Below are 12515 nucleotides of genomic sequence, written 5' to 3'. Positions count from 1 at the left end.
TTGCTTGCTATGCCTCAGTGTCCTGATCTGTTCATCATAGATGATAAAAGGACTTACATCCTCTAGAGAGTTGTTTGCAGATTACATCATTAATATAAGTAAGCTGCTTAGAACAATGTCTGGTACATGATGAGCATTAGCTATGCTATAGTTGGTTTGACTTGTAACTGATAAATCAGTGGCACAATAAGACATTTTTCTGATCCATGGACACTTTTTCTAATTATGTAAGTAATTCATGCCCATTGTGTAATGCTTGGAAAGCAGACAACCGAGAATAAAAAACATTCATGATGTGTGCCAGGGATGAATGACCACTGCTGCTGATGGGTTTATTTCTCTCCGTGACTTACGATTTATGTACTGAGATCATGTTGTAAGTATGAGTTTGAGCCTAATTATTTCACTTAACATGTATCAGAAGCATTTCCCCAAAGTACAAAAATTATTCACAATCATTATTTTTAAGGGCAGGGTAATGCAATCCTATTGATTAACCATAATGGGTGATATATTTTGTGAGTGTTAGACATTTCCGTTGTCCCATTCTGTTGAGGTGGGAGCTTGGAGCCGCTGTTACTTTCAGGACTATAGCAGACAGCTTTGTGTGCATATCCATTTATAATATATATTTTTCTCAGTACCTCCTTAGTCTTAGATTTCCAGAAGTAAAGTCATTGGATCCAAGGGATGAACATTTCTAAGGGCCTTGATAAATATTAGCAAACTTCCTCTGCAGATTATTTACAATTAAACTCCCATTAGCAATGTATGAGGGGCAAATTGTTCCAAAAAGAGTCGACACCTTTGGCCTCTTTGTGGCTAATACGGTAACAGACTTAACGAGAAAAGGGAATCCTTGAAAGCTCTTGAAGTAAAGCATTTTTTAAAGTTCACCAGACAGCCTTTTTTTTTTTTTGGTGATAAAAACAAAAACCCCAAACCCCAAAAGCCAGACACAATGCTGGTTCGGCACGAGTGGAAGAGTGCCCGGCGCTGAGTTGTCCTTGCCCCGGGCTCCGTGGGGCTCATCCTCTCTTCTTCTGGACTCAAGCTGTCCCAGGAGTTACCTGGTTATCAATATTATCATGCTTGCCAGTGACATGAGGAGGCACGTGGAAGGCTGAGGCTTACTCTTCTCTCCCCCTCCCCACCTCCCCGGCCAGCTACACTGTGGGCACCGTCCAGGAGAACAACGACCAGGTCTGGAAGTTCCAGAGGTACTTTCTGGTGCAGGAGTATTGCAACCGCCTGAACATCCCCTTCCCCTTCGTGGTCTTCGCCTACTTCTACATGGTGGTCAAGAAGTGCTTCGGGTGCTTCTGCAGGGAGAAAGACGCCGAGCCTTCCGCCTGCTGTGAGTGGCTTACCGGTCTGTGCAGGGGATCAAAAGCAGTGATTTGTCACAGGGAAGCGCACCCGGTCTGCGTGGCCGCGGGAAGGCATTATGCACCGTGGTGTCGCCGCGCACGTCTGTAGGTCTGTAAAGATCGGGCACCGGGCCAGCCCGTGAATGACGCAGTGGGGAAAGAGTGGATTAAGGGAGCATGGCAGATCTGCTGGGATGGTCTCATTCTGGGGGAATGACTTTCGGGGCGAGCATCATAATAACGTAAATAGGACATGGAGCAAGCATGATTCATGGGAGGGTGTCAAGACCTGACTTTGTGTTTGCTTCTGGGAGATGTTAGCCCTACTCCAGCAGAGCTCATGACTTTTCTGGCCGCTCCTAGGGAAATAGGAAATTCTTACAATTACTTTACTTTAGTAAATACAGTCTGTCTATTAACCAGCTGCTTAATTGCCATTCAGGCCGGGGGGGGGGTCGGTGTGGCGGAGACTTCCCTTTTTGCTGCACCCCGTCTTAGCTGGCACAGTTGTCAGGAAGGGGGAGCCGCTGGCTTCTTCCTCCCTTACTCCCCTTCTCTCCCACCCACCAGCTGCCGTCGCTGACACGCTGTGGGTTGGAGCACAGGAAGGAAGGAGGAGAAAGAAGCAGAAAGTCTTTTCCAGAAACAGGGGTACTGTTCTAGGCTGGCTCCATGCTTTCTGACCTGGCACGTGTGTAAAACTGATCCTTTATTGTGTGGGCACTTGGTGGGCCCTTCAGCTATTCCCCGGCCGGCCCCTCACCTCTGAGGACTTGGCAACCCTTTCTCTGGTGGCTGCATCCCCTGAGCCTCCGAATGCCGGGGGTCCACACTGCGCACACTCTCCCTGATGGGGACCCACCTCCTTCCAGAAAGTAGGAATGTCCACAGCTCGGTTGGTTCTCTCTCTCCTGTAGCCACCCACCTCCTTAGCTCTGGCAAGGATTGAGGCGCAGGAGGGTCCCCACCCAGCTCCCTCTCCTTACCCCTGCAGGAGGAGCCCGAATCTGTCACTGGGGGATTCTCGTCACACTTGGGTACCCCTCCTCAGGTACAACTGTCTTCCCTGCACCAGGCTAGGTTTTCTTAACACCTGATCCTGGAGCCTCTGAGCCAGACAGATTGTCCTAGAGCACAGACATGTTTCAACCACATTAAGCAGGAAAGAAGGGAGAGGACTATTTTTATTCATTTGGTTGCTTGGACACAGAAAAAAAGATAGAAAGGGTACTGCCAGCCCATTAACTTTGACTTCTAACCTCAGATTTAAGCCAAGGGATCTGGCTCTGGGGTGGGCTGGGGTAGCCTCTCCAACACCCACAGCCCTGGAGCTCATGCACTGGAGGGACCACGAAAATCTTTACATTTCTTTTAAAAATCAGAAGAAAAAGAATGAACTGTTAGGTCACAAACTTTTAATTTAGGAAAGCAAAGCATGAAAAGGGATATACCCTATAGCTCATAGAGAAGAAACAGTGTAGGAAGAGTCGTCTTGCTCAAGGCCTGCCTTCCTTTGCAGATACAAACTTGGTTCTGGGGGTGCAGTTACCAGCAAAGTCACTTGACGGCTGGACTGCTCGGGCCACAGTTTTACTTGAACGGCTCTAGAGAAAAAACAAGCAAGGGATACAAGTTGCAGGGAGGAAGACTTTGACTTGGTGTAAGTTTAAAACAAAGTCCACCAATTTGTGCTATCAGGAAATGAAATGAGTAGCTCTGTGAGGTCGTGAATCTCCGCCCCTGGCTGAAGTCCATTTGGGCATGGGTGGACGGAAAGGCTACAGGGAATGAAGGTCCACTCTCCAAAGGTACACTGTGCTCAGTCCAGGATCAGTGGAACCAGAAAACTCAGTGTATGATTAAGGACAAATCCGTCTTTTGAATATGGGGTTGAGAAGGCAGGACAAAATGCATTATATTCCCCTCCCAAACTTATTTAATGATTAAGCACAATGGGAACATAAAATGGGAACAAATCCCCCAGTTTGGACATCAAATGGACAGGAGCTTCAGCTTCAGGAGGCAAACAGGTCAGAAACGAACTCTGTGAATCTGCATGTGTTTCCCTGATGGGCCCTGGGAGAATGATGTTCTTACAACCATTTGGAGAAAAAGATAATGTAAGCTGTTGATGCTCTCTCTCTTCGAACAGTTCTTAGTCTCAGGAAGGAATAAAGAAATAGAGGGAATGGGTTGACCATAGCAGGGCGGGTCCTTTCCCACCCGGCGTGCCGTGATTACAGAGATGGGGAGCCGAGAACCCCCTGTTTACGCATTCGAGACTTCTGGAGGTGCCCGCTCACCACACATTCATTTGCTTCTTCCTGAAGATCACTAATTCCAGAAACCACAGCACTCTGTGGTTGGCAGAGTCTCTTGTGGTAATTCACTTCCCAAATTCACTTTGCATTTGCCTGCAAGTGAGGGGGACATCATGGGATTTAAGTTCGAAATTGTCCTTCTTTGGAGAAGAATGCAAGATTTTTCAAATAACTTTTCAGAAAACATAGAATCAAAACTTCCATTTTGGGTATGTTCTGGTGACATCTAAAAGTGATCATGAAAAGGTATGCTACCCAGTGATCCACTTTTATAAAATATATTTCTTTCTATGATTAAAAAGTAATATTCATTATAGAACATTTGAAAGCTATAGAAAAACACAAATAAGAAAGAGCCAAGAGCACATGCAACTCACCACTCAGAGATAAATATTGCCAACATAATCGTATCTAGTCAATTGTTTTTGTGTGGGTATGTAATAATGAGGTTGTTCTGTAAACACATATTCATAATCTGATCTGTTCATTTGGCTAATGATACATCATGAACATTTTCCATATCCCTAAATATGCATCTATATGACAGTTCTGAACTGTAGAGTATCCCAGCCTGTGGTCGCACCATATTTAATGTAACCAATCCCTTGCCCTTAAACAGGTAGATTGTTTCAGTTCTTTCAGTATCACACAGTACTATGATAAACAGATGCCTTCATTTCTTAGCACATCAATGACTTTTTTCCTTGGAGTTATTTATAGGAGAGAAATTTCTAGATAAAGGTATGCACAGGTTTAAGTCTTTTGATATCATTGGCCACCTTCTTCCTCCACCTTCTCATCCATCATGCCCAAAGGCCATAACAAATTTACAGATTTTTTCCCGGTATATAGGAAGACAGTTTATCCACATCTTTGCCCACATAGGCTACAGCTGTTACTGTAAACTCTGCTAATTTTCCACTTTGGTTGTGAAAATGCCATGTCATCATCTCAATAGCATTGTTTTGACTGCTAGAGAAGTTGGCCACTTTTTCCTGGTCATTAGTCACTGTTGCTCTTTGGCTATCTGTGTTCAGGAGTGTGTTGATCCTTTCCATGTTCATTTTTAAGTACTCCTATTGGGCTTCTGCATACATTTTAGTTTGAGGAAAAGACATTGGAAATCACTTGGCTAGGAAAAATACAATTAAAAGAAATCAATTAGGGATTCTTTTCTATAAATGTGTATTTGGTATGTAGGCTTTGCTTCAGTCCTGTCACTTGCCTTATTGGCTCTGTCTTTGATTCCCAATTAATTCTTTCTAAATCCAGGAAGATCTTATAATTTAGAGACAATTTAAAAACAAAACTTGATAGATTTTTTTTCGAAGTGGACACCTGCATGAACATATGTGCTTTTCTTTCCCCCTGAATTCATATGGAGGATTGCTGTCCAGTGCGCCAGTGTCTGAAACACAGGTGCCATGGTGATCTGTTACTTTGTTTGCTTGCCTTCTGAAAGGCCCAAGAAACTGAAAGGCTGTAAGAAACTGAACTGAGAAATCTTGCTGGAACATGCCCCCGAGCCAATTTTATAGCAAGCCCTGTCTTAGATGAAAGGAAAAGACTAGACGTAAGAATTTTCCTTGAGGTCCACACCCAGACTGCATGACGTCCAAGGCTTATTTTCCTCTCCTCCAAAGTTCTGACCCCGGTTTTAGGCTTAACAGTAGCAATCCGTCAGTAGTTCTCCAACTGAGTGGTTGGTTGATTTAGCATTTTTATGTCATCCAAATGAAAGAGGAGCACATACAAAACGTGAGGACAAAATTCATTGGTGAAATGATTTTGCTAAGTCACAAAACACACAGACAGGCTTTAGACTGATCTCTATTTAGAATAAAGATTGCATTCCTATTTCATTCAGGCAGCTCCAATTCCTCATTGTTACCAAGAAATTCATTAACACTCCATTGCTCTGCTGTTGTCACTAGTAAGTAACATTACTCAGATCAGCCTGTGCGGGACAAATCTAATTCTTCTGGCTCTGGGGTATCACAAAATGACTAGCAGGTGTTGATTTAAGAGGTAAGGGGCCAATGAAACAATTTGAATGTGCTGTGGTTTTTTTTTTTTTTTGTCTCATTATTCAAGGTTTCAAAAATGAAGACAACGAGACTCTGGCGTGGGAGGGTGTCATGAAAGAAAATTACCTTGTCAAGATCAACACGAAAGCCAATGACACCTCAGAGGAGTATGTTCACTTTTGCTTTGCAAGGCTCCGCTTGCATAAGTTGGCAGAACATAAGTAGCTTATTTGTGTAAACTCTGTAAAGAGAATTTACAGCAGAAAGAACTAGCACCAGAAAGATATTACCTAGGCAATTGAAGATGACAAATACGTAAGTGTGTGCCAGCCTTTCAAGAAGGGCAGAACCACCCACCTGCCATCCTGATTGTCCTCCAAGGCTCTGGGGAAGAAAGAGGTATTTTGGGACTGCAGTTCAGGGCCTTGGAACCAGGTAACAAGAGTGTGCAGCCATGGCAGAGGTGGGTTCCTGGGAGACCCACAGATCCTGGGCAATTGGCATGATCTTGCAGGTGCTGCACACATGTCTCTGTGATGAAGAAATAGAATTGAAAACCATTTGGTAGATCTGTTACAGTTGTCCTTGAGAAGTCCTGACCATCATTTATGAATCACATGGAGTTGTTATAAATGGCCCATAGAACTAGCTAAGTCACAGCTAAATCCATAGATGGTCCCCAAGTAATGCGTCATGCATGGCCTTTACACGCGTGCCCTTCTTCTTATGCACGTTAACATGGTTAACGGTCTGATGTCACTCTTACTGAGAGCTCCAAACATACCTTAAAATTTACTTTGACAAAGAAAGTGTAAACGTAAGCACACCCAATCCCTGTGCTAAGTTCAACACAGCTACTCGGACACATGGGATAGATGGCGTGCTCTCTATCTTTGAGCAACAAGGTAGGCTCCCTAAGCTCTTCTCCATTCCTGGACTCTGAGATCTTGATTCTGGAAAGGAGGGTTGGACCTTACCGCCCTCTCAGCGGAGGTATCATGTACTCGCTGTGCTGCTGACTGGGGTGAGGATGGGTGGGATCCCCCTTCGTATGGGTGCTGGGGAGAAAACGGCAGTTGACATGGATTTAGTTGAAAATGACCCTGATCTGTGTTTTGTTCTTTAAAAGACTGTAAAATGGCATCTAATAGCCTCTTCTCTCCCCCCTCCCCCTTCTCTTGTTCTCTCTCTGTTTTTTTTTTTTTTTTAACTTCTTTGAAGAATGAGGCATCGGTTTAGACAGCTGGATATAAAGGTATAGTTCTGATAATAGTATGGGAAACATTTTTTTAAAAGTCTGTGTTATCTGGGGCGCCTGGGTGGCTCAGTCAGTTAAGCGTCCGACTCCTGGTTTCAGCTCAGGTCCTGATCTCAGGGTCGTGGGATTGAGCCCCGGGTCGGGCTCTGCACTCAGGGTAGAGTCAGCTTGAGGTTCTTTCCCTCTCCCTCTCCCGGTGCCCCTCCCCCTCCCCACCTCACCCCCCTGCTCATGTGCACTTGCTCTTTCTCAAAAAATCTGTGTTATCTTTGAGCTTTCAGATAGAGGCCAGTGATTGTGGTCTGAAAACAAAAGAAGTTAATTATTAAAAAAAAAAAAGATAGAAGTGACCCTGTTCCATATTCATCTTTCTTCATTCACTGAGTAAGGTCTGGGTGCTGGAATAGAGCTGCTTCTCAGATGTTCCCGGCCCCTCTGGACAATAGTGCTGGAGTCCCATTCCCATGATCTCTGAACTCTTTCATGTCTCTGTCGGACCCAGGCCCCTTTTTCTCTTTCTCTCAGCTGTGAAAGCAGGTGTAAGATGCTTGTAGTTACAGAAACACCAGCGAGGCTCAGAAGAGCAATTTGGGAGCCTATGAGTCTCTGTGCTCGTCTTTGATGCCACTCTAATTTGCTAGCTATTTAATTTGAAGGGCACTGCAGATGCATGAATACACATGTGAACATTAGGCGTAGGGAGAGTGTGCTCACATCCACCCTGAGCTGGGTGGCCAGAAATGATGATTAGGTTTAGCAGAAATTACAATTGACTCATAAATACTGGATCGCTTTTAGGCTCTGTGGAGGAGATGATATCTGGTACTTTATCATGGTATTTTGAGACGAGCATCCTGGGTGATGATAGTCACACTCCCTCCCAGTGCTGTGTTGTTTGGTGGCTGGACAGTACCCCATCAGGTGAGGCAGAATCTCGGGCACCCAGTGCCTTGCCTGGACCACTAGGGTCTCAATGAACATTTGCTGAGTGAATAAATGACTCAAAGTTGCCCCTCACGGAGATCTTACATAAGAATTTGTCCAGTTCAAACTTTCTTGGTTATTTATGTATTATTTACCACCAACATTCTTAAAAAACCAAGGCTGTGTTTTCATAAGCCTCATCTCTTGAAGCCTGGTCCTGGCAGGATGGTATGCCTTCCTGGTCCCCCTGGAGTAGCTCTTCTCTTCCTCCTGAGTCTCCGTCTCCTTTCCTTTCTCTGGAACGGCCAGCTCTATACATTGGAGTCAACTACCCAGGAGGATCAAATGCTTTGCTGCGTAACAAACAACCCCTACACTTCAGTGGCTTCAACCCACCATTTATTTTGTGCTTGCTTTCTCTCATGGGCCAGGAATTTGGGGAGAGCTCATCCGGGCAGTTCTGCTTCATGTGGACACGGCTGGGTTTCTTGGGCTGGATTCAGCTGGTGACGAGGCCAGGATCTGGCATCTCGGTGCTCGTTCATGTGGCTTCTCTCTCACCCGTGACGTTTGATCCTTGTGGCTTGGGCTGGTCACCACATGGCGGTCTTGAGGCAGCCCCCCCTTCTTCCAAGAGTGAGGAAGCTGAGACTGCCATCGCTCTTGAGGTCTAGGCCTGGACCTGAGGTGACGTCACGTCCACCAGAGTCTATTGATCAGAGCAGCCACGGGCCAGCCCGGATTCAGTCACCCGCCTCTTGCGGTGGGAGTGGCACTGGTGGACAGGCACAAAGGAACCATCGGCAGCCATCTTTGGGGACTCACCATCACGTAATAGTGTATCTTGTTACAGCTTCTCTCATCCTGATGTTGTGTTGTTGATCATTCACTGAGGGGCTGGGAAGATTCCTATTTGATTGGAGTTGAGTGTTGTACATAAATGATCATGCTAGGATGTATATCATGATTATAATCAATGGAGAGGGAAAAGAAAAGTGCTAGGTGTGTTTAAAGATTATAGAAAATTTAGCGAATATTAAGAGAATATATGAAAGAAGCAATACGAGATAGTATTCTAAGTATTTGTATTAGACACATATAGTATGTGATAAAAAATATATATCCTCACGTGATAAATTTTCTTTTCCACCTCATGTATTTATATTTACATGTATTGTCTGCTGCTTCTGTGCCTAGGCCACATAGTACATATTTACCGAGCACCTGCGATGTGCCAGGCATGGGGCTAAGAGCCATCGAAGCAGATGTGGCCCCCCCCCAATGTCATGAATGGACGCCTTTGTGAAGCGGTGTGGTTATAGGAGCTGAACTGTGCAGGATTCGATGGCAACAATGATTTTCAATGCAGTATCTGGCACGCATTCCACAGATTGCCCGTGTCTGCGTCAGCAGGGAGCAGGGTCAGCACCTGTGAAGGCCCTGAGTCCGGAGAAATGGGGAGAGTTCCAGGCAGCGACCAAGGGGCAGTGTGAACCAGGGGAGCTCTGAGTGGGAGGAAGTGGGGGCGGCTGGGCTGCCCTGTGTGGGAACTTGCTTATGTCCAGTTGGATTTTATCCCTGTGCAGGGGAGGCCTCTGCAGAGTTTTAGCCTGAGAGGGGCACATCTGGTGGACTCTTTCAAAGACCCTCCGAGCCATCGGGGTGGCTGCAGAAGAGCAACTTAAACAGTCTGGTTTGGGAATAGAGGCCGCCTGGACTTGTCTAGGTGTGTGTTTCTGCAGAAATCAGGCTATTTTGGGTTGTGGTGTTGTGTTGTTTTTACTTGTGGTCTCACTTGGGGTGGCTTTGGAGGGAGAGAGGGGCAGGGCTGGAGCCTCCGCCCTCCTGGAGTCCACCAGGCCTGGGTCAGAGGTCATCAGGTGAACCAGGGCACTGGACGAGCTGACCTGACTCCCAGGGGCCACGCTGTTTGCAGACCGAGACCTCCTGACCGCTGAGGGGCTGGTCGTGACACGGTCAGTGGGGACAGTGGGCCTGAGCTGTGGAGGTTGTGGGAGGTGGGGGTGAAGAAGTTGCTTGTCACTGAAAGCACAGTTGAAGGCTGTCCATGCACATGTGCAGGACAGGAGTCCCCAGGGCCCTCAGAGAAGAGCTTACAGGTTCTGTCCCCTTTGCATGCCCCTGGCTGTGGAGCTCAGCGCCTTTGCTGGTTCCTACCGGAAGCTCACCGATGCCATGTATTTTGTAGGTTTGGGGAGAATCTGGGTGGGGCCCAGGGAGGCCTCAAACTGTGCGGGATTTCACTACCTTTTGCCCTGCTTCTCATCCTGCCCCCCTGCCCCCCCTCTTTATTCCCTCCTGGATCCTGTACCCCTCCCCTCCTGAGCAACAAAAAAGTCTCTCTTTTCCCTATACAGAGAACTTTAGGGATCATCACCTGTTTGTTGAGCAAGCTCTCAGAATCTTACGTCTGCTTTAAACAGCTTATTGAAGTGATTCTACCACCAACAAATACAGGGCTCTCACCAAGCCCCTGGGCGAATAAAAGACCTCTCCATCTCATTATACCCGAAAACAAAGTCAATTCACAATTGACCTTAGGTCTGTAAGTAGGGATCTTACTAGATCTTCTTCATTTTAGGCAGCTATTAGCCCTTATGGATTCTTTTTGTTCTTAGAAAAAAAGGAAAAAGTTAAATGAAGAGATTATTACTGGAAATAAGCCCAAGATAAACACAGATTTTTTTTTCCCTTGAGCGAGAAATATGGCAAGTTAGAAACCAACTGTATTGAAATTGCACTATGTCCATGAGCTTTTATCAAATATACCGATAAGGTGTGTAATTTAGAACGAGCTTCATTCGTCTTGTGTCATAAGCTTGTGAAAGATGCATGTACCGAAAATAATTTTATTATGCCTTTTACTTAAATTGTTTTACTATTTATACTTTTTTTGTGAGAGTAGACATTTTGGTTGCAGATATTTGATTTATTAGTATTGTATCATATTATTATTATTTTAAAATATTTATTTATTTATTTGAGAGAGAGAGGGCGTGAGTGTGCCCATGAGTGGGGGAAGGGGCAGGGGGAGAGGGAGAAGCAGACTCCCCGCTGAGCAGAGAGCCTGACCTGGGGTTCGATCTCAGGACCCCGGGATCACGACCTGAGCCAAAGGCAGACACTTAACCAACTGAGCCACCTAGGCGTCCCTGTATCATATTTTTATTAGTATTATACTTCTACCGAAGTGACACTTTGTCAGTATCTTATAATTTTATTAGTGTTAATTACATATGCCATGATTATTTCTACATAGTATTTCTCTGTGTGGTTAAAACCTGTCATTTCTATGTAAGAACCATTACTGATTTGCCTTTGAGAAAAACTCACACTCCTTGGTGCTGATGAGTATTTGCTAGTGGACATGATTTCAGAAAGTAAGCAGTGGGCGGGGTCCATATCACCTGCCATGCATTCTGCCCTATTCCAGGATGTGCCATACTTACTGCTTAGTATCTACATCTGTTTCATGGAAAAGCCATAGAGTAATCATTTAAATCATTGACAGTTGGAAAATTTATCTTAAGACCAGTTCTATTTTTTTGCCCCTTTCCAAGATTAATGATCTCAAGGGTCTTCTGAAAGAGATTGCTAATAAAATCAAATAGAACTTCATGGACTGTAATGGAGAAAAATCTAATTATAGCAAGGTAAGTCATGTTAATGGGCTATATTTTTGCTCTGAAAATTTACATATTTTAAGACTAATTTAAAATCATGGTATTTTTTTCTTCATTGTTTTATTTTCCTATATTACCAGGTTTGGAAATAATGCATTGTTTAAAAAATTCAAACAATATAGGCTTATAGGAAGGAACAAGTAGAAGCCTCTCTTCACGTTCCTTTCCCACCAATTTTGCTCCCCAGAGGAGGTTAGCACTGCTAGCAATAAGGTACAAGTATCCTTTTGAATCTTTTATTTATTTTTTAAAAGATGAACGAGAGAGGGAACACAAGCAGGGGTAGAGGGAGAGGGAGAAGCAGGCTTCCCGCGGAGCAGGGAGCCCGATGCGGGGCCCGATCCCAGGACCCTGGGATCATGACCTGAGCGGAAGGCAGACGCTTAACGACTGAGCCACCCAGGCGCCCCCTTTTGAATCTTTTAAAGACACTCACAAACTATATGGCTATTTTGGCATTAATTGAATCAAGGTCAAAGACTTGGTATTTTTTTCTTCCTTAACTCTCTTTTATGGATATTTTTATGGATCAGTGCCCAAAACATGTACCTCATTCTCATGATACACTATGCACTATGCATGTTTATTGCTGTGGGATGTATAAATATATGTTGATCATCTTTTTCCTACCAAAAATGTTTTAGACATTCAAGGCCTGGCAGTTGAAACCAAGATTTGGCTCTATGATCTTACCATTTGCCTTAATTATGTTTTTTCATTACCAGTCCAAATTCAGAACCTAAATATTAAAATGTAAGCATGTAGGTTTAGGGAAAAACAGCAATGGGGATTCCATTTGACTAGAATTTTTAAAGAAAATAAATAGCTAGGAATGGAAATACAATTAAGACTCTCTCCCTCTCTCTATTCTTCCCCTTCCCTCCCTCCCTCCCTCCCCTTTCCTTCCTTCC

General features: G+C 44.7%; 1 protein-coding gene across 1 annotated transcript in view; it reads left to right on the top strand.

The window, feature by feature from the left end:
• TRPM8 (transient receptor potential cation channel subfamily M member 8) overlaps nucleotides 1–11532 on the top strand; it is a 71491-nt gene extending 59959 nt beyond the window's left edge. Inside the window, exons 21-24 of the mRNA XM_028105282.2 lie at nucleotides 1167–1357; nucleotides 5786–5885; nucleotides 6940–6973; nucleotides 11482–11532. Of these exons, the coding sequence (XP_027961083.1) occupies nucleotides 1167–1357; nucleotides 5786–5885; nucleotides 6940–6973; nucleotides 11482–11532 (376 nt within the window). The remainder of the gene's footprint in view (nucleotides 1–1166; nucleotides 1358–5785; nucleotides 5886–6939; nucleotides 6974–11481) is intronic.
• The last annotated feature ends 983 nt before the right edge of the window (nucleotides 11533–12515 follow it).

Source organism: Eumetopias jubatus, unplaced genomic scaffold, assembly GCF_037043125.1.
Source record: "Eumetopias jubatus isolate StellerSeaLion01/CBP00866 unplaced genomic scaffold, mEumJub1_p1.0 scaffold_3, whole genome shotgun sequence".
NCBI lineage: Eukaryota > Metazoa > Chordata > Mammalia > Carnivora > Otariidae > Eumetopias > Eumetopias jubatus.
Note: the sequence above shows the minus strand (reverse complement) of the source record. Positions and strands in the feature narration are given on the sequence as shown.